Source organism: Vipera ursinii (genome assembly GCF_947247035.1).
Source record: "Vipera ursinii genome assembly, chromosome: 15".
In the NCBI taxonomy this organism is placed as follows: domain Eukaryota; kingdom Metazoa; phylum Chordata; class Lepidosauria; order Squamata; family Viperidae; genus Vipera; species Vipera ursinii.
This window is the reverse complement of record NC_139528.1, coordinates 3160812-3182503: the sequence shown is the minus strand read 5'-3', so window position 1 is coordinate 3182503 and position 21692 is coordinate 3160812. Positions and strand designations below refer to the sequence as shown.

General features: G+C 47.6%; 2 protein-coding genes across 2 annotated transcripts; one reads left to right on the top strand and one right to left on the bottom strand.

The window, feature by feature from the left end:
* Window positions 1-2437: 2437 nt before the first annotated feature.
* LRRN4CL (LRRN4 C-terminal like) lies at window positions 2438-3408 on the top strand (the record flags this gene model as incomplete). The annotated part of the gene is made up of 1 exon (XM_083374072.1): window positions 2438-3408. The coding sequence occupies exon 1, from the start codon at window positions 2542-2544 to the stop codon at window positions 3406-3408; it is 867 nt and encodes a 288-aa protein (XP_083230198.1). The 5' UTR covers window positions 2438-2541.
* An 11917-nt stretch (window positions 3409-15325) lies between these two features.
* LOC310647030 (proton-coupled zinc antiporter SLC30A1-like) lies at window positions 15326-17477 on the bottom strand (the record flags this gene model as incomplete). Its single annotated transcript, XM_083373954.1, has 2 exons — window positions 15326-16041; window positions 16658-17477. The coding sequence occupies 2 exons, from the start codon at window positions 17475-17477 to the stop codon at window positions 15326-15328; spliced, it is 1536 nt and encodes a 511-aa protein (XP_083230080.1).
* Between the last annotated feature and the right edge of the window lie 4215 nt (window positions 17478-21692).

The window sequence follows — 21692 nt, the reverse complement described above, 5'->3', positions numbered from 1 at the left end:
CAGGTGCTTTGAAGAATAGCTTCTCATCTGCCCAGCAATCAGATTTGGGGGGGGGGAAAGGGTGGGCGAATTGATCGGTTTATCTGACCTCAACCTTGCTCCTCCCGTCTGTAAAATGAGCGCAATGGGCCACTGAATAAAGTTAGGTCGCGCCTGAAATTACATGTTTTTCCTCTGTCTGATGAATCGGCAGCAGAATGACTGGGGCCTGAGTGGAATCCGTGATCCAGGTTGAATTTGCCAGGAAATTTGTCTGTCAGGGATGAGTCTCGGCTGCTTGTCCCAAAATCCTGCTTTTTTTTTAAGGGCCCCTCCCTTTTCTTCCTTCTCTCTGTCTGCCTTGTCTTTTCAGAGCTCTGGGTTAATCCCTCCCCACCTCCCCAAGAGAATAACAGAAAACAGAGTTGGAAGGGACCTTGGAGGTCATCTAGTCCAACCCCGCTGCCCAAGCAGGAGACTCTACATCCTTTCTGACAGATGGCAGTCCAGTCTGTTCTTGAAGGCTTCTCGGGATGAAGCTCCCACAGCTTCTGAAGGCCATCTGTTCCACTGGCTGATTGTTCTCACCGTCAGAAAATCTCTCTTTATTTCTATACCTATTTTCTTGATAGGTTTCCACCCGTTATCCCTTCTCTGGCCTTCAGGGGCTTTGGAAAATAGGTTGACCCCTCCCCTCCTCTCTGTGAGAACCCCCTCCTCAAATAATTGGAACACCGCTATCTCGTCCTTCTCTGCACTAGACTAAGCCGTGCCCAGTTCCAGCAACCGTCCTTCATATGTTTTAGCCTCCATTCCCTTAATTAAGGGCCCCCCGAATGAAGCGTCTTGAGTTTATTTAACAGAAGAACAGAGCTGGACGGGACCTCGGAGGTCATCTAGTCCAACCCCCTGCTCAGGCAGGAAACCCTAGACCATTTGAGACCCATGGGTGTCCAATCTCTTCTTTAAAACTTCCAGTGTTGGAGCACCCACGACTTCTGGAGGCGGAAGTTTGATTATTTATTTATTTCTTTTATTATTTTTTTGCCGAGCAGATTCACGGCAGACGGGAGTATGCAAACAGTCCTTATAAGGCATGCTTTGCTCTTTTTTTTTTTTTTGTCCGAACACCTGCAGTGGCGGGGGCTCTGGAGGCAAGGCCAATTTTTTTTTTTCTTTAATGCAAAACAGAAAACCCACCCCTTGGCTCTCCTTTCCCTGCTTCCCACTGGCTGGACCGGGAGGCGAGGAGGGATGAGTAAGATCTTGGATGAGTAAGATGCAAAGTTTTTCTCTGGGAGCGAGTCCTAGCACAGTCGGGCCACGAGCTGTGCCTTGTAAAGTGAGGGCAAAATCCTGATTTAGCTGCTGGTGGCCAAGCTGGGAAGGTGATGCTCAACAGAGCTTGGGAGAAAAGCTAATTTTTTTTCCCTTCTGTTTTTACGGGGAGGGGAGGGGTTCCCCTAATGCTGGACAGCTTCTTCCCGGATTCCTGAATTCGATTCCTTCGCTCGTCCTTGGATCCCGAATTATCCTTTACTGAAATTTGAGCCGGACAGTGCTGAACAAGGCAGGTGAGCCATCATCCCTCTGTTGCTGGTTAACTGGGTTGCTTTTCCCGATGAATTGGGGCACCTGGCAATAGTTATCCAATGGGTGAAGCCCGCATTTGAAAGTCCCACAGGGATAGTTGGAAAAAGCCTTTGGCATTACAGGGAGTCCTCGACTTAACGGCCGCAGTTGGGGCTGGAATTTCCTTTGTTAGGCAAGGCAGTTGTTAAGTGAATCGCACCCAATTTTACGACCTTTTTGGAGACGTTTCTCGACCCAACTAGGTAGTATCATCAGTGCTACAAGGGAGGGGGGGGTTGCAGAGAAAAGGTGAAAGAGAATGGGAGGAGGAGGAGGAGGAGGAGGAGGAGGACTGCTGTAGGGTCCTTGGTGCTCTCTGAGCTGGGTTGTTTTTTTGCAAACATTTCATGACCCAACTAGTTAACATAATAATAATAATAATAATAATAATAATAATAATAATAATAATAATAATAATAATAATAATAATAATAATAATAATAATAATGAAGAAGTAGTTGGAAGGGACCTTGGAGGTCATCTAGTCCAACCCCCTGCTTAGGCAGGAAACCCTATTCCATTTCAGACAAGTGGCTGGCCAGTCTCTTCTTAAAAACTTCCAGTGTTGGACTAGAAGAGAGAGAGGTTTGTGTGGGGGAGGAGGAGGAGGAGGAGGAGGAGGAGGAGGAGGAGGAGGAATTGTCCTTGGTGCCGTCTGAGCTTGGTTGTTAAGTGAATTCTGCGGTCGTTAAATGAATGCAGCTCCCCCCCATTGACACTGTTGTTCAGAAGCTGCCATTGTTGTAAAGCGTCCGGTTTTTGACCACGTGACCATGCAGAGGCTACAATGGCCATAAACCCAAGTCACTTTAATCAGTGCTGTGGTCACGTCAAACGGTCGCTAAACGAATTGTTACAAGGAATACCTGTATATCAACTGTGCCTTTTTACACACACCCCTCCTCTTTCGTCGTTTTCTCCGTAGGAGTCATGCAATCTTGGATGCTCTTCCCCATCATGGCTTGTGGTCTCCTGATGCTCTGCCCCCGGGGATCCCCGACCAGCATGGGCCACCCCCTGCCCAAACCCCTCCAAGGCCAACACACCCCTCACCCATCGGGCAGCCACACTCCGCTTTCCAGACCGGAAAAAGGCTCTCCTGCGGCCTCCGACGATTACGAAGACTACTACGAAGATTATTACGACAGCCTTCCTACCACCAAGCCCCCCAGTTCCAGCTCCCCGGGGTCACTGACCCCCTTTTGCGCCTACGACCGCTGCAAACACCTCCAGGTACCCTGCATGGAACTCAGCCAGCTGAGCAGATGTTTGTGTCCTGGCATCACCGGGCCCGACGTGGCCCCAGAGGCTCCCCGTTTACGAGCTGTCCACGTCAGCGAGACCAGAGCCAGCTTGCACTGGTGTGCCCCCTCTTCCACAGTCCACGATTACTACCTGAAGTACCAGCTCCTCGGCGAGGACTTCATTTCGGGGGCCCCACTAAACAGCACCGTCCGCTTCGCGGTGGTGCCCGGCCTCGTGCCCGGCACCGAATATCTCCTCTGCGTCGTCGCGGCCAACCGAGCTGGGTCCAGCCCGACGGATGAGGGCGTTCAAGAGCACGGGCCCTGCCGGCGGGTTCGAACCCCAGCTCATCAGATGACCTATGTCTACACGGCGGTTGGTTTGGCCTCTGCCCTTGTCCTCGTGGGTCTTTCTGCCCTGCTCTGGCGTTTCTACTTACGGAAAGCCAAACCCGTCCAGCACGGATCCTTGGATAACATCCTGGACGGAGAGCTGAGTTCGGGACACTCCGGAGCCACCAACAGCTCGTTCCGGACGGAAGAACAGCTGTGATGGTGTCACCCCCGTGCCGCTTTCTACGCATGTCCTGTTTGGGATGACCGCAGACACTGAGGCACAATCCTAGACAAAGACAAAGGGGTTCGATGCCGGACGCTCGGAGCGAAGCCTTATTCTGCCGGACGACCGTTTTCAAAGTGAATCAATCCTCTTTACTCATTGCAGGCAGTTCTCGACTTACGACCGCTTGTTGAGCGGCCGTTCGGAGTTGTGGCGGCCCTGGAAAAAAAGTGACTTACGACCGGTCCTCACACTTAATGACCCTCCCAGCATCCCCGTGGCCACATGATCAAAATTCGGACGCTTGGCAACCGGCGTGAATTTAATGAAGGTGGCAGCATGCCAGAGTGACGTCATCGCCACTGGTGAGCTTCCCAGCAGGATCCTGACCAGCGAAATCAGTGGGGGAAGCTGGATTTGCTTAATGACTGTGTGATTCGCTTAGCAACCGTGGCAAAATAAGGTTGTAATATTGGGCTGTTTCACAGCTGCCCTGCTTAACAATGGAAATTCTGGTCCCAATTTGTTGTCGTAAGTCAAGGACTGCTTGGGTTCTCCCTCCCTCCCTCCCTCCCTCCCTTCCTTTCCCCTCTCTCCTGCTTCTTTCTTTCTTTCTTTCTTTCTTTCTTTCTTTCTTTCTTTCTTTCTTTCTTCTTTCTTTCTCTTTCTTTCTTTCTTTTCTTTCTTTCATTCTTCCCTCCCTCCCTTCCTTCCTCCCTCCCTTCTTTCTTTTTCCTCCCTCCTTCCTTCCTTCCTTTCCCCTCTCCTGCTTCTTTCTTTCTTTCTTTCTTTCTTTCTTTCTTTCTTTCTTTCTTTCTTTCTTTCTTCTCTCCCTCCCTCCCTCCCTCCCATCTTTCTCCTTCCTTCCTTCCTTCCTTCCTTCCTTCCTTCCTTCCTTCCTTCCTTCCTTCCTTCCTTCCTTTTCCTGGTGGCTGCTAGTTCTTGAAATGTAGGGGAATTTTCCAACCCAGATGTTATAAATAATGTTTATTTATGTATTTATTAGCTTTTTTCTCTATCGTTCTCTCTCTTTTAATCATGTCAAGGTACAGCTATCCTGGTACCCTCCTCACAGCTGTGTGAATTGATGACAGGGCCAGATGGGAAGACCACACAAGAAAATGGAATGGGGGGAAAGGGATCGATGGGGGGGGAATCTGTTGGGGGGGGGCAAGATAGCTATGTCCTGTCTGTTGCAATGATTGAAGGTCCTTTGAAGAAACTTGGCTACGTTTGGGCATCTGCTTTTGTGGCTGGCTAGCATCTTCAGAGCTATAAGAGCTCATCCTTGGGGGTTGGATACTAGATGATCTCAAGATCCTTCCCAACGGTTAGAGTCAATGATTCAGTGATCCTGTGGGGAATCCCTTCACCGGTCAGGTTTCATGGATTCCAGGTGGTCTTCTTCCTGCAAAGTTTAACCCTGGTGTACAAAGATGCTTCCCTCAAAATCCCAGATTAATCCTTTTGCATCCAACATTGTGATCGCTTTTTGTTAACGCAACTCGGAGAAGGACCAAGGCCTAACAGCCATTTCAAGAGTTGTGATCTCATTGGCGGGGGGGGGGGACGGGGACTCAGTCTTCTCCTCCTGCAAACTACAACTCCCAGCATCCTTCAGTGGTGTGGCCATGCCAGCTGGGGAAATATAATTTCATTTCATTTATTTCAATTTAGGCGCTCTTCCCGCTCCAAAGGCATTCTGGAATTCAGTATCCAGAAGTTTGCGCAAACTCCATCCTCAACTAACCTGTCTTCCTTAGCAAGGGATATTTTTTATTTTCTACCAATTTGGCCTTTAGACACAGGCCAATTCTATCCTTGTGGTCTCCAAGCAGGAGGAAAAACTCCGGTTTGAACATCTGGAGAGTTACCGCTGGCTAGTCTGGACTTTGGGCGCTCAGTTCAGTGGTCTGTCTCGGTACGAAGCCAGCGGCTTCCGTTCTGCTTATTTAACAAACCTCTATTTATTTTGCACAATGAGGACTAGACACTTATTTTTACTTTTAGGAGAAAAGCCATAGCTCCCTGCGCGGTTTGGAAAAATTCCTCTCCAGCATTTGTCTGTTGTGGAGACATTTGTGGTTTCACTTGTCCTTGGGTAGCTTAATAATTTAGCTGTAAGAAATACTTTTGTGTCTCTGTGTGTGTCTGTGTGTGCGCGTGCGCATGGGGTTGGGCTCACACAATGTTATTCTCTCTGTTTGGCCTAAAAAGCAACTTTCTGAGCCTAACCAACAACCCTGTCAACCGATGTTTAATTCTTATTGTTGGGGAGAAATGGGGGATGAATAAAATTGGATTTCAATCTGATGTCTTGGCTTCTTCTATTACTACTTTTCCTCCGACAGAGCCTCAGAAGAACGAAGAGAAAAAGGGTAGATATTTTGTTTTTTGAACTGGGGAGAATAAAATTGGGTTTAAATCTGATCTCTCCGTTCCCCCCCCCCCGTTGCTGCTTTTCCTCCCTCAGAAAAACGATGAGGAAAAAAAGGTAGATTTCACACACACCCATCCTTTCCTATCCATGTCCCAAGGCTGCAGTTTTTAACTTGTGGCTGAGTTTGGCCAGCTGTTCTACCTCCTCCAAGAAAATTAAACATTTTCCAGATGACCGAAGGAACGGCAACAGCTGGAGGTGCCCACCGTTCAGTCTGTTTGGGACAATTTGTACCCACATTCCTGGGGTCTGCCTTAAATGCCTCTCTAACTTCAAAACCAGATGTGCAACAGATTTTTTTTCCCCACCAGCTTCGTTTCCACGCTCTTCCCCTCTAACTTTTCCATGTGTTGTCTTTGTCAACGTTAAAAACATCGGTCCAAAAAGGGTCCGCACAAAATAACTTCAGAAAGATGATCTCTGCAAAGGGAATCGGATGGCAGTACTTTAATCTATATTTACCAGAAAAGATGAAGCAAAAAAAACATTCCCCTGGAAAAAAATGATTACTTTCAAAGCTGGAGGGTGGCCTTCAGTTCACAGATCATGTATCAAGAGGCAGAACATCTTAATTTTCCATTCCTTAAGGGTGGGAATGTCTTTAACTTCCGTTTGGAGTCTATGTTGTGCTGAATTTTTAAATCGCAAGGGGGAGGCTTGGATGGAGAGAGATAGATAGACAGACAGACAGACAAATAGAAGGAAAGATAGATAAATAGAAGATTTATCTTCCAGGAACGTGAGAGCACCATTGGAATGTTGCACACTGTCCAAACATCATTATTTTTCGTTGAAGTTCACAAAAGGGGATCTTCCCCATTATTGCTTGTGGTCTCTGTGACCATCATAAATACGAATCAGTTGCAAAGCATCTGAACTCTGATCACGTGACCCTGGAGGATGCTGCAACGGTCGTAAGTATGAAAAATGGCCATACGTTGCTTTTTTTCCCGAGCCGTGGTAACTTCGGTCACTAAACGAGCGATTGTAAATCAAAGATTGCTCGAAAAAGACCCTAAAAAAAAAAAAAAGGATCGCCCAAAGGTGGCTGAGACGGTCTTATCTGAAAATAAGACCCAGTTGTCGTGTGCAAAAACATCCCCAAGGCGAGCAAAACACGGCCTCCAGGAAGGGCGCTAAGCACGACGCCCCACGCGTGGGTTCTGCGCTCTTGCCGGCTGCAAATGCGTCAACCAGAAAAACGATTATAGAGCATTTCATTTTGGCTGCTCCATGCAAGCTGATCCTCGGCCGCTTTTGCTGCTCTAAAAATAATAAAAATCCTGGCTTGCAAATGAAGACCAGGCGTGGTGCACAAAGGGCGATTGATTGATGGCCTTGCTGAAACCCCCCCAGGCTTGGCCACCCCACGTCTATGTCCAGGGCTTAATTTTATCCCTGTTGATTCATTCGCTCATTCATTCATCCGATCCTTGCTCTGCCTCTTAGCTAAGCTGAGCGGGAAGGAAGGAACCAGCCTGGTGCATTGCTGGCATTTTTGTGGTTAGTTCTGGGTAAACAGTCAGGAGACGGGCCAGGGGTGGGATGGGGCTGAATCCTGCCCTTGTTCGCTGAGTTTCGTTGCGGTTTGCAGCTCAGCTGAGCAAGCTGACTTGTCCTCCTCTTTCTTTCCGACCTCTAGCAATTATAAACGTGGATTTTATATATATGTGTGTGTGTATGTGTGTGTGTGTGTGAAGGATTTGGATTGTAGTAGTAAAATGTGATACGAAGTAAAGGGGAGGGAGGGATGAAGGAAATGAAGGAGAAAGAAAGAGAAAGAGAAAGAAGAGGACAGGAGAGGAAAGAAAGGGAAAAAAGGAAAGGAAAGGAAAAAGGGAAGACGGGAGGAGAGGAGAGAAGAGAAGAGAAGAGAAGAGAAGAGAAGAGAAGAGAAGAGAAGAGAAGAGAAGAGAAGAGAAGAGAAGAGAAGAGAACCAACAATAACATAGCATCCAAGGCACATCAGCCCAGATTACTTCTTTAAACATTCATTTATGTTTTCAGGGCCTCAGATTTTAAAATAGCAATGGGTTTTAAAAGGTTTAGGTAGCCTTGGGGGTCAAATGGCTCTAATCTGTTTTTTGAAGGTCCCATTTGGATTTACTGGTGTGGGCGGCTGTTGAGATGATAAGGGAATAAGTAGAATAACAGAGTTGGAGGGGACCTCAGAGGTCATCTAGTCCAGCCCCCTGCTCAAGCAGAATAATAATAGAATAACAGAGATGGAAGGGACCTTGGAGGTCTTCTAGTCCAACCCCCTGCTCAGGCAGGAAACCCTATACCATTTCAGACAAATGGCTGTCCAGTCTCTTCTTAAAAACTCCTAGTGTTGGAGGAGGAAGGAAGGAAGGAAGGAAGGAAGGAAGGAAGGAAGGAAGGAAGGAAGGAAGAACAGAATAACAGATGGAAGGGACCTTGGAGGTCATCTAGTCCAACCCCCTTTCCAAGCAAACAGCTGTCCAGTCTCTTCTTAAAAACCTCCAGTGTTGGAGCATTCACCGCTTCTGGAGGCAGGTTGTTCCACTGGTTAATTGTTCTAACTGTCATGAAGTTTCTCCTTAGTTCCAGGTTGATTCTCTCCTTAGTTAGTTTCCATCCCTTGCTTCTTGTTCTGCCTTCAGGTGATTTGGAAAAAAAAAAAGAAAGGTCATCAGCAACTTGGAAAAGGCTGGAATAATAATAATAATAATAATAATAATAATAATAATAATAATAATAATAATAATAACAATAACAACAACAATAACAATAACAACAACAACAACAACAACAATAATAATAATAATAATAATAATAATAATAATAATAATAATAATAATAATGAAATACGCATGGAAAAATGGTGAAAATTGCACGTTGGGTGGGTGCAGTGCTGTGCAAACAAGCCGGAGGGGGGGGGAGATAATTATTCATTTTATTTAGGTGTCTTATTTCCAAACCATCCCTCTCTCCCTGAAAGTTTTCCTGTTGCTTTAACGATTATTCCACCGCGTTAGGTCTTACGGGAGAAAACGAGGTTGTTGGGATGAAGTTGTGTGAAACAGAGAGATTTGTGACTCTCGTTCCTCCAAATAAACCCTCTTATGTTCTTATGGATGTTTTTCCTTCTCTCTTCGGATTCCACTCCCTGCCAGGCCACCGTTCATTTTTTAAAAAAAAAAAAATTAAACAGCTTTGCGTTGTGTAATTTCCTTCTCCTCGGCCTAACTCCAAGGTGATGACAGGGAGCAATGAGGGAGTAGTGCTGGGGGATTTGGGAGGGGTGAGAATCTTAGGATGTAAACAGTCTAGCCTTGAAAAGAGGAGGATGAGCTGGCGGTGACCTCGTGTTCCTGCTCAGGGATCCCTGCTCAGTTGACTGCTTGACAGAATAACAGAGTTGGAAGGGGCCTCGGAGGTCATCTAGTCCAGCCCGCTGCTCAAGCCGGAGACCCTGTGCCCGTTTCAGACAAATGGCTGTCCAGTCTCTTCTTAAAAACCTCCAGTGATGGAGCAGCCACAACTTCTGGAGGCCAGTCGTTCCACCGGTGAATTGTTCTGTCAGGAAATTTCTCCCCAGTTCCAGGTTGCTCCTCATAAATGGAGGACTGGGTCATAAGTCATTTAGGATTGAAACCATCCTTAGGGGAAATTCCGATGCTATCTTTGCCATATTTTTCTCCCCTCCAGCGGTGGAAAAACAAGCAGGGAAAGATAAAGATACAATCCCACTCAGATCAGTAGCTTGCAAGATGCTGACCCTCCAGGTATTGTCAAGAACATGTCAGGTTTGGATCAAAGGTTTCGTCCTGTCGGGAGTGCAAACAGCCTTTTCAGCTCCAGCATTTCATCTTTCTGGGAAAATGGCTGGAAAACGCCCCAAATTGAGTAAAAACAACGCTTGGGAAAGATTCTTCGGCCCCTAAGGCAGATAGAACAGAAAGAAAGAGAAAGAAAGAAAGAGAGAGAGAGAGAGGGAGGGAGGGAGGGAAGGAAGGAAGGAAGGAAGGAAGGAAGGAAGGAAGGAAGGAAGGAAGGAAGGAAGAAAGAATAAAGGAAGGAAAGAAATGGGAATGAAGGAAGGAAGAAAAGAAAGAAAGAGAGTGAGGGAGGGAAGGAAGGAAGGAAGGAAGGAAGGAAGGAAGGAAGGAAGGAAGGAAAGAAATGGGAAGGAATAAAGGAAGGAAAGAAATGGGAATGAAGGAAGGAAGAAAAAGAAAGAAAGAAAGGGAGGGAAGGAAGGAAGGAAATGGGAAGGAATAAAGGAAGGAAAGAAATGGGAATGAGGGAAGGAAGGAAGGAAGGAAGGAAGGAAGGAAGGAAGGAAATGGGAAGGAATAAAGGAAGGAAAGAAATGGGAATGAGGGAAGGAAGGAAGGAAGGAAGGAAATGGGAAGGAAGGAATAAAGGAAGGAAAGAAATGGGAATGAGGGAAGGAAGGAAGGAAGGAAGGAAATGGGAAGGAAGGAATAAAGGAAGGAAAGAAATGGGAATGAGGGAAGGAAGGAAGGAAGGAAGAAAGAAAGAAAGAAAGAAAGAAAGAAAGAAAGAAAGAAAGAAAGAAAGAAAGAAAGAAAGAAAGAAAGAAAGAAAGAAGTTCATTTACATCGGTGGGTCCGGATCAAAGCAAAACTGTTTGGAGAACTAAGCTAATCAATAATATTTTCCCAAAGGTGCAACTGGACTTTCTTGTTCTTCTTTGAAGGCGTTTCGCTTCCCCGCCAAGGAGATTCTTCAGCTCTGTGTGTGTGTGTGTCTGAACTCAGAACTTTGGGGTGGTTGCTTAGGAACATCAGATCTTCTGAAGTTCAGCCCACAAGGGAGCCTCTGTGAAGCTGTCTTTCCCCCCTGCTCTCTTCATTGACCTGCCCCCCCACCCAGAAAGCTTCTTTTGTGGGGTGAACCCTTTCAACCGGTCACCCCTTCTCCTTCCGGCCCCCTCAGCTGAGCGAGGGACGGCCATGAACCCTCCTAACTCTTTGCTCGAAGTGAAGATCCTCTTTTGGTGAGATGAGAAGAAAACCCTGTGTGTGTGTGTGTGTGGTGGGGGGTGTCTTGTGTTTCTGCTCCCCTGGGAACCCCCCCTCTTGTCCTCTTCCAGGAGAGACCACTGAAGGGTGGGGAGGGTCACCCCCCCAAAAAAAAAACCCTCAGTAAGGACAGTTTGAACATTTAGAGAAGGAAGTTAAGGCAAAGGCAAAACTCTCCAAAGTATGGGAGGTGCATGTTTCAAGTTCCTCCTCCTTGGGAGAAAGGGGGGGAGGTTTGTGTAGTTTTGTGTTTGTGTGTATGTGTATGTATGTGTTTAAGTAGATGAAGCTGCTTTCCGGGCTGCTAAAGTTTGTTTTCCTGTCTTCCTAATTCTGATTTTGAGTAATTGGTGGGAATTTTTGAATGTTTTAAGTTTCATTCTTATTCTTATCCTGGATCTTTTCTTGACTTACTTCCTTCCTTCCTTCCTTCCTTCCTATTACATTCTTATCCTTAATTTATTTATCTGTCTGTCTGTCTGTCTGTCTATCTATCTATCTATCTTTCTATCTATCTATCTATCATCTATCAATCTATCTATCCATCCATCCATCCATCCATCCATCCATCCATCTATCTATCTATCTATCTATCTATCTATCTATCTATCTATCTATCTATCTATCTATCTATCTATCTATTGGTATTATTACATTCTTATCCTTTATTGATATCATTACATTCTTATCCTTTTTATTTATTTATTGCTATCCTTCCTTCCTTCCTTCCTTCCCTCCCTCTGCCTTTGCCTCTCCCTCTTCCTCCCTATATTTCACTCTATTCGTTCCTTCCTTTTCATCCCTCCTTCTTCTCTTTCTCCTTCCCTTCCACATCTTTCTCTCTATTCCTTCTTCCCTTCCCTCCCTCTTCCTTTCTTCCTCCCTCCCTTGCTCTTTTCCTTCCATCCTCCCTCATTTCTTCCCCTTCGTTCTCCTTTCTTCTCCTTTTTTCTTCCTGCCTCCCTTCCTCCCCAACCCTTCCTTCCATCCATCCATCCATCCTTCCTTCCATCCATCCATCCATCATCTGATAAATTGACCTACCGCCTTCTTTTCTCCTTTTTGCAGAGGTTCCTGAGGATCCAGAGTTCGGGTAAGTCACCCTCCGTAGCGCCCATCCTGCCTTTTGCCCCCCACCCACCCCTTCTCTCCCCTCCTCGCCCTCCCTCAAATATCCCAGAATGCATCTCTTCCCTTGGAGTGCCTAATTCCTTCAAGACTTCACGCCTTTTGGTTTTTTTTTCATAGCACACGGAGGCTTCCTTCTTTTTAACCTAACGTGTGTCTTAAGAGCGTATATCTCCCGTTCCTAAGCTCTGGGTGGGCTTGAAGCTAACGTAACTTTTCCTGTTGGCTCGTAGTTTTTAAATAATAATAATGACAATTAACACCAGCAGTAATTGGTTAAGGCTTGCATGATTCCCTCTCCACCAGTCTTAGACCGAATTTTGGAAATAGGGGAGACATGATAGCAGAGTTCCAGTATCTGAGGGGCTGCCATAAGGCAGAGTGGGGTCAGGCTGTTCCCCAAAGCACCAGAGGGAAGGACGAAAAAAATATGGTTGGAAACTAACCAAAGAGAGACAGTGAAGACAATCAACCAGTGGAACAGCTGGCCACCAGAAAACATGGGCGCTCCATCACTGGAGATTTTCAGGAAGAGACTGGACAATCACCTGTCTGAGATGGTATAGGTTCTCCTGCTTGAGCAGGGGGCTGGACTAGAAGACCTCCAGGGTCCCATTCTATTCTATTCTATTCTGTTCTATTCTATTCTATTCCATATTTTCTCTATTCTGTTCTATTATTTCTTATTCTATTCTATACTATTCTCATCCATTCTCCATTCCATTTTGTTCTATTCTCATCCTCTATTCTATTCTATTCTATTCTATTCTATTCTGCTGTAGATTACCCACCCATTATAATTCTGTGTTATAAACATGGATTATTTTTTTTCCCCAGTTCATGCAGATTAAGCAGCTCTTGGAGAAAAAATTCCCGAACAAGCTTGACATTGTGAGTTGTGGTGGAGCCGATTCAGAAGGGTGGGGAAGGGCTGGGCGTAAATCCGTCGGCGGTCTGAACGGAGCCCAAACGTTTCCTTCCTATCCCGAATCCAGACTTGGAAAATCTGTCTGAAGTTAAACCAGCAGCCCCTTTGCTTGCTTCCGTGCTGGACTTCGAAAATTGGTCTCCTTTTTGCAAAGCACCGCAAAGCCCAGGTTTAAGCTGTCCTAAATGAATTTTTACAGTCCGAGTAGTCCTCGACTTACAACAGTTCGCTTAGTGATCGTTTGAAGTTACGATGGCACATTAAAAAAAGCGACTTGTGAACATTTTTGACACTTAACAACCGTTGCATCATCCTCCACGATCACGTGATCAAAATTTGGACGCTTGGTGACTGACTCAGATTTACGACGGTCGAAGCGTCGCAGGATCACGTGATTCTCCCTTTTGCGACCTTCTGACAAGCAATGGGGAAGCCCCGTGGCTAATTTAACAACAAGGTGTTAAAGCCAAGAAATCACTTTGAGGCAAAACTCACTTAACAAGGGTCTCGCTTAGCGACAGAAATTTTGGGCTCCTTTGTGGTCGTAAGTCGAGGACTCCCGTAGCTGGAGAGATCAGTGTCTGGGATTCCCGCCCTTTGCTTCTTCTGATGAGAGCGACTGACTGACCCTTGCATTGTCACAACAGCCTTGCGAGGGAGGCTAGGACCAGACAGTGCAGCTTGCTCTGAGATTGCCCCTGATGGGTCTCCATTTTTTTCCCCCTTTCCCATCACTTTTTCCTCTCCAGACTGGCGAAGTTGCTGAGAGTGGAACTTTTGAAGTGGTTCTGCCACAGCCCGATATAGTTTTGCATTCCAAGAAGGTGAGAAAGGGATTTTTTTTGGGGGGGGGGGGAGGTGCTTTTGAAATGGGACTTTATGGGCCAAACCAACGTTGAACTGTAGGGGGTGCTTGGCGCTCCCTGCACTTGGTTTTTCCTGGCAGACGTTTCATGACCCAACTAGGTAACATCATCAGTGCTAGAAGGGAATGGGGTTTGCGGAGAGGGGGAGGGGGAGGTGAAATAAGATAATAGCTGATTTGGAAGGGACCTTTGAGGACTTCTAGTCCAACCTCCTGCTCAAGCAGAAGACCCTAGTAGTTCATAACCCAAGTAGCTAACCCCATCAGTTCTCGAAAAGAATGGGGCTTGCCCTCTTTTCACACCCAAGTATCTCCTAATCAAAAAAACTACCAAGAACATTCCCGTCAACGCTGACAGGTTGACCCTGACCGGTCTATAAACTGACTGGAACCTCTCCAAAAGTCTACCATCCTGGTTTTCAGAGGGCTACGGTGGTTTGTTGAGGGAAGCGTGGCTGTTTGCCCAACCCTTCCCATAGGGAAGCGTTGGGACTCACCACTCCAATCCGGGACCGGCAAACCTCAGAGGTGCCCAGATTTGAGGTGGCAAGGGATGGAGAGCAGGCAATCTGAAAAAAAAAATGAAGAGGTCCCTCTTCCTTCTCCCCACCCAGAATGGCGCTGGCTACGTGGACACCGAGGAGAAGATAAAAGCCATCTGTGAAGGCATCAAGAAGCACCTGAAGAGCAAATCGCCCAAGAGCAGCGTGGTGACCAAGAAGCTCCTGTTGAAGAAAGAACAACAACAGGGTCATGCGAGTCAGAAACCGGAAGCCAAGCCAGGAGTGAAGTCAGAAACGAAACCGGAAGCGGAAGAGGAAGAGGAAGAGGAAGCAGAACTGAAAGAAGAACCCCTGACGGATTCACCAGCTTCTCCAGAGGTGGAAAAGAAAGCAGAAATGCCTCTCTTGACTGAGACAACCAATGATTTAGAGACCACCGTCCCCAGGTAATAAGGAAGCGCCCCAAGGATTTAGGAAAAAAGGGGGAGGGCTTCCTGTCCTCCAATCACACAAACACACACACATACACACACACACACACAGACCAAATTGAGGGAAATAATGTCTTGTTCCTGCAGCACGTGAAGAACTTGGAAGGCAGATCATGATGGGGTCATCCGAAAGGAAGAAGAGGCCTGGGTGATTCCTGATGTCTCTCTGTCTCCTAATTTCCCATCCTCACTGCGGAGGACGCGCAGTTAAAGAAAACGGAAAATCCTTTCACTTTGGTTTCTTGGATGGGTTTTCATTTTATTTGTTTTAGGGGAGCTGGCGGGGGGGGGGCGGGAGAGGAGGAATGCAGTAACTCTCATTGCCTGGGATCCATCCGTCTGAAAAGACCTTTCCTTTCCTCTCCTCTTTTCCTTTCCTTTCCTTCTTCTATCTTTCTTTCCTTCCCTTCTTCTATTTCTTTCCTTTCCTTTCCTCTCCCTCTCCTCTCTTTTCCTTTCCTTCTTCTATCTTTCCTTTCCCTTCTATTTTTCCTTTCCTTCGTCTATCTTCCTTTCCTTTTCCTTTCCTTTCCTTCTTTTCTTTTCATACACAGGTCTCAAACTCCCGCATCTCTGCAGCATCTGCACACAGCTGCTTCTTAGCGGGCCCCTGTCCAGACCTTTCCCGACATTCCTCATTCGGGCACATCCCCAAGTTCGGCTCCACCGTGACGGCGTGGATGCCATGTTCGCAAAACACGCCCTTGACCCTCTGAATTACCGGCCCAAAAGCGGCCACATCGAGACACGCCACGTGGGCCGTGGCCACCAAACGGCTGCAGCCGTCCAGCTGCCAGACCCGGAGCTGCTGAACGGCCGCCACCCCCTCCGTGGCCTGGAGGCGTCTCTCCAAGAGCCACAGATCCAGGCCTTCTGGCGTGGCTTGGAGGAGGACCAGGGCTGAGACCCGCAAGGCGGGCCAGATCAGCCACAGGAAGGCCACAGCAATCACCATCGCCATCCCGGGATCCACATACAGCAGCCAACAATCCACTGACAGGGCTTGCAGGACCTCAGACGTTGCCCAAAGTTGACACGGATGCTTTGGGCAGGGTTCAAGACACGTCGCGTGTCCCAGGCAGGGAGTCCACCAGAGGTAGATCATGACAGAATGCAGGAAAACCGCCACGGGCCCAAAACAGGCCATCATCCATCCGAGATAAAGAGTTCTCCAGGGTCCCGTGGCCGATGCAGTATCTCCCTCCTTCTCTTTGACCAACCAGGTTTGTTTGTGGTTTGAGGATCCGTTGCCCAGAAGATCTGTTGGTGGAAGAGAATGAAGACTAAGACCAGCTGGGGAGAATTGTTAAATTGTTAAGAGCCTCACAGTTTAAGATGTTTTGAATTTAAGACACAGCTCCACGTCTGGTGTAGGTCCTCCTGCTTGAGCAGGGGGCTGGACTAGAAGACCTCCAAGATCCCTTCCAGCTTCTATTCTATTCCATTCCATTCTATTTATTCTCTATTCTATTCTATTCTATTCCATTCCATTCCATTCTATTCTAATTTCTATTCCATCCCATTCTATTCTATTCTAATTTCTATTCTATTCTATTCTATTCCATTCCATTCTATTTATTCTCTATTCTATTCTATTCTATTCTATTCTATTCTATTCTATTCTATTCTATTCTATTCTATTCTATTCTATTCTATTCTATTCTATTCTATTCTATTCTATTCTATTCTATTCTATTCTATTCTATTCTATTCTATTCCATTCCATTCCATTCTATGTATTCTCTATTCCATTCCATTTCATTCCATTCCATTCCATTCTTCTTCCTGTTTCTATTCTATTTCATTCTATTCTATTCCATTCCATTCCATTCCATTCTCCACCTGCACACACAGTGGCACACCTGTGCAAACTTACCTTCTGTTTCCTGCTTCCCCATTGGCCCAAATCTTTGTTTGCTACAGCAGGCTCTGACGTCCAGCTTAGCGCGCGCTTTCCAGGGCAAAACCTCCCTGGCCAGATGGATGGGGATGGCCAGGGCCCCGATGCCCATCAGCGCCAGCGGGTGCTGGGTCAGCCGGGGCTCCGCCAGTCTCCGAAGGGCTTCGGCCAGCAGAGCCAGGCACAACGAGCTCAGCAACACGGCGCTGACCAGGGTGCCGGCGACGGGAACTCGCGACCACCCAAATGTGTTTTTCCAGCTGGCGTAAGCGCCGGCCGCCGGGCCCAGCCAAGCCTCCATCGAGCGCAGCGCCAGGGCCAGCGTGCCTTCCAAGGTGTGGAAGGCGCAAGCCTGCAAAAGCAGCGAGGCTGTCACACGGCTGGCCACCATCTCTGCCAAGAAGAGAGTGACCAACAGGTAGAGCTGGCCCAAAGTGGAGCCTGGGCCACCCACCATCCAGGCAGGCAGGCAGCTGTGCGAGAACTCTGGTGTCTTTCTCAGGTGCGCTGCCATCTGCAGCTTCCGGTCAGTTCTTGGTAGACCCCCTCGCTCGGTGCCAAGCAGCGCCGGGGTCTCAGCCTTGCCGCCCACCCATTGTGCCCCTCCTGGGTCCTGAGCTGGCCTTTCCTGGCCTCTTCGGATCAACGCCTGCGGGCCTCTTTGCTGCTGTGTGTCTCCCCGGCTTCTCGTTCCCAGGATTTGGTCGGCAGCCGCTGGGGAGTCTTGGCACGCAGCCCTGGCCGGGCTTCCAAGGGGCCATTCTCTTCGCTTTCCCCCTCTTTCCCCTGGACCCATGCCCGGCCGTCCACCAGCTGCAGGAGGCCCAGCTTATCAGTATGCAAAGAGAGTCTTGCTAGGAAAGGAACAGGCAGATCCAAGGGGAGGGGGGGGGAAGTTTCCCGTTGATTTCGGTTTCCATTTATTGCACTCACTGATTTCTTCATTTAGTGTGTAGCATTTGTGCAGGTTATGCAATCACTGATGCGCAACACTAATAACAGAATCACAAAACGGATTCTTGGAAGGGACCTTGGAGGTCGTCTAGTCCAGCCCCCTGCTCAAGCAGAATAATAACAGAATAACAGAGATGGGACCTTGGAGGTCTTCTAGTCCAGCCCCCTGCTCAAGCAGAATAATAACACAGATGGAAGGGACCTTGGAGGTCTTCTAGTCCAACCCACTGCTCAAGCAGAATAATAACAGAAGAATAAAGATAGAAGGGACCTTGGAGGTCTTCTAGTCCAGCCCCTGATCAAGCAGGCTACACTACCCTATTCCAGACAAATGGCTGTCCAGTCTCTTCTTGAAAACCTCCTGTGTTGGCACCCCCACAGGTTTTGGAGGAGAGCCCTTCCAGTGATTGATTGTTCTCACTGTCAGGAAATTCCTCCTTCATTCTAGGTTGCTTCTCTCCTTGATTAGTTTCCATCCATTGCTTCTTGTCCTGCCTTCAGGGGCTTTGGAGGATAGGTGGACCCTCCCTTTTGGGGAGGCCCCTTAGATATTGGATATCTAATATCTAATTATACATAATTATACATGATATCTAATATCTAATTAATACATGAATATCTAATACATTAATATCTAATTATACATGAAAGAGTTAATTAGCAAGGTCCATTCAAAAAGCCTTGACAAATACTTAAACATACATTTGCCTTGCCTTCCAGCTAATATAAGAGAGAAAGAACCCCGTGGCTCAGGAGGTTAAAACACTGCCTGATATATAATCAGCCCGGGTTCGAATCTCAGATAAAGGGTATGACTAACTGATGAGAACATAATGAGTTCGAAATGATCATCTTAGCCTCCCAAATTCTTTATTAGCAATTTGAATAATTTGCACAAATAATGAGCTGTCATAGTTGACTATATCCTGTGGATAAGCCCTGAGCCGGGCCAAAACAGGAATGAAAGAGTTAATTAGCAAGGTCCATTCAAAAAGCCTTGACAAATACATATATATATAAACAGCATAGATAGATGATAGATGATAAAGAGATGATAGAAAGATGATAGATAAATAGGTAGGTAGATAGATAGATAGATAGATAGATAGATAGATAGATAGATAGATAGATAGATTATTGAACTCCATTCAATAGAACAATCTCTGAAAGTAAAAGTGTCTTAAGACGAAGTCAGGACAAATAAAATGCAAATAGATTTTAATTACAATCAGGGTTCATGGATCTTCGATGCCAAATGGCAGCCTGTGTTTGTTTGTGTGTGTATGTTCTGTATGTGTTTGTGTGTGCCAGGCCAGTGAGGAGGAGCTGGGCGAAGGGCCAGGGGACCCGAAGAGCTGAGAAAGGCTGAAGCAGCTGAACTGGAAGGATTTGCTGGCCCCGAATTCACCTTTTCACAATCAAAGAGTCTTATTGTTTGTTTGGATGAGTCAGAGTTGTACCCAGGCTGGACAAAGAACAGCTGAGCGCCCTTCACTCAAGGACACAGAAAGCTTTAACTCTTTGCAGGAGCAACACCACAAGCCAGCCTGCCTGAGAGGGATAACTAAACTGGGATTAAGCCAATTGGGGTTTATTGTGGTATGCAAACATGGGCTAGGGTCCATGAAATGAGCTGACATTTAGCCAACCATAGTTTTGGGTGTTGTGCAAATACAATCTCAGCAATTTGAAGATGGGTGGATTTCAACTCCCAGAATTCCCCAGCCAGTGTGCTTTAAGATGGATGGACATAAAACTGCCAGAATCCCCCAGCCAGTTTTAAGAGAGAGGGATGGACTTCAATTCCCAGAATGCCTAGCTGGGGGATTCTGGGAATTAAAAGCCCACAAATCTTAACAATTGCTGAAGTTGAGAAACACTAGCCCTAGGACACGCTGCACTCAATAAACCTCTGACTTTGGGCCAATCACCCAGAGACTGCGAGTTCTAGTCCCACTTTAGGCATCAAAGTTGGCTGGGTGATTTGGGGCCAATTACCAGGAGACTGAATTCTAGTGCCACCTTGGACATGAAAGCCGACTAGATGATTTTGGATCAATCCTCCCTCACAGGGTTCAGCTGCATGTTTACTTGGGATGAACATGCATGAACTGGGAACACGAAGGTTAGAATGAGATAATTTTGTAGTAAGTCTCTGAGTGGCTGCATGGGAAACCTTTTGCCAATTATCTGCACCATTTTTTCCCCATAAGCAACCTGAATTTCCTGCCTGGGGAGGGTGGACTAGAAGACCTCCAAGGTCCCTTCCAGCTTTGTTATTCTATGCTATTCATTTCCCTAGAAGCTGTTCCCTGTTCACATTAGTTCAAAACATCTCCTGTACTCTGTATTTGCGTATGTATAATAAATTTATTTATTTTTTATTACACTTTCCGATTTTCTTTAAACGATGAATACTGTATTTTAAGGGAGGGGGGGCAACCTTTTCAACTTCTTGCTCTCTGGTTGCAAGAAGACGATCCCCTATCGACACCCCCACCTGGGAGGTGGCTGATGGGACATAGAATCCAAGCCTTCCTCTGTTTTCTCGGTCCCCAAAGCACCTCTGCAAAGTTAATAAGAGAAACCTCCTGACAGTTAGAACAATTAAGCAGTGGAACCACCTGCCTCCAGAAGCAGTGAACGCTCCAACATTGGGAAGTTTTTAAGAAGAGACTGGACAGGCATTTGTCTGAAATGGGATATAGGGTTTCCTGCCTTAGCAGGGGGTTGGACTGGATGACCTCCCGGGTCCCTTCCAACTTTATTATTATTATAATTTAGAAACCGGACCTTTGTAGCGGAAGGCCAGCCTCCACCCAAAGAAAAGCTAAAGCTACCCCGCCCTCTCGTGCAAAGGGGCGATCGATCGGTAGGTGGGTGGGTGGGTAGGTAGGTGGCTGGCGAATGGGATGTGTAGTCCAAAGGGGGGCCCCCTCCCCCGGTGGGGCAAAGGGCCCCCAGGTGGGGCGAAGCCTGGAGCAGAAGGCATTAACGCACTCACAGACAGGTGCACGGACCGCGTGCCTGCAATCGCCCTCACCTGTGCGGCCGCGGCACACCTGCCCGTGATGAGCCGCCGCGCGCTGCTTCCCGCCGTCTCCGTGGCAACCCCGGCCCGGGCTGGACGGCACAGCTGCAACGTGTGATTTTCCCGCCGCGGCTTTCGGACCGCCTCCACACCCCCACCTGGCCTGCGATTGGCTGCTTTGGAAACCCCCTCCCTCGGATTGGCCGAGCGGCCTCTCCCTCCGCCTCCGAAGGGTGCGGAAAGTTTTAAAAAGTCGGCGGGCTCCTCAGACTGAGGCAAAGGCAGCGAAGGTTTCCGCCGAGAGCGGCGGACGCGTCTCTCGTTCCTCGGTGCGAAAGTTTTAAAAACCAAAAACCTCAGTTCGCGAGAGCCGAGCGATAAAGGGGCGACCTAGCCTGGCAACGAAACGTTCCGAAAGCCCCCCACGAGCTCGGGGAAGGAACTTTCCCTCTCCTCCTGTGCCCGAGCCGTTCCGCCGCTCTTTCCAAGCCGAGCGTCTCTTCCCCCAACTGCGCCTCCGCAGGTTAAGGCTGGGCACCGGGCACCTCGCCGTGGCTTCTGGCCTCCTGAGGTAATTAGAGCGGCCCCTCTCCGCCTTCGTGGGGTACGGAGGGCAGGCAATTCATAGCGAGCCTTTGCGGTCCTTTTCAGCACGGCGTCTGTCCGGGGGAGCCAAGCGCCAGGGGCGGCTGAGGTAAAATCCCGAGGGCGTCTTATTTCAAGGACGGCTCACCTCGAGGGAGTTACCTCAGTCCCACGAAGGGGGTTATTTACCTCGGGGGAATAAGGCAAACTTTGGGTCCTGGAGAGTTTTAGCCAAGGCTGGCGTTTTTTTTAAGAGTCAAATGATGGTGGGATATGAATTCATCAAAGCCAGGTCCTCTTTTAAAAGGGCCAAGCCACCACAGGCAAGCCGATGGAAAAAGAAATAGCTTTAAAGGTAAAAAAATTACCTCAGGAGCTGAGCTATCTCCCTGGAATTAATGAATCCTTGGGACCTGAGGCCATTTTAATCCAGGCTCCAGT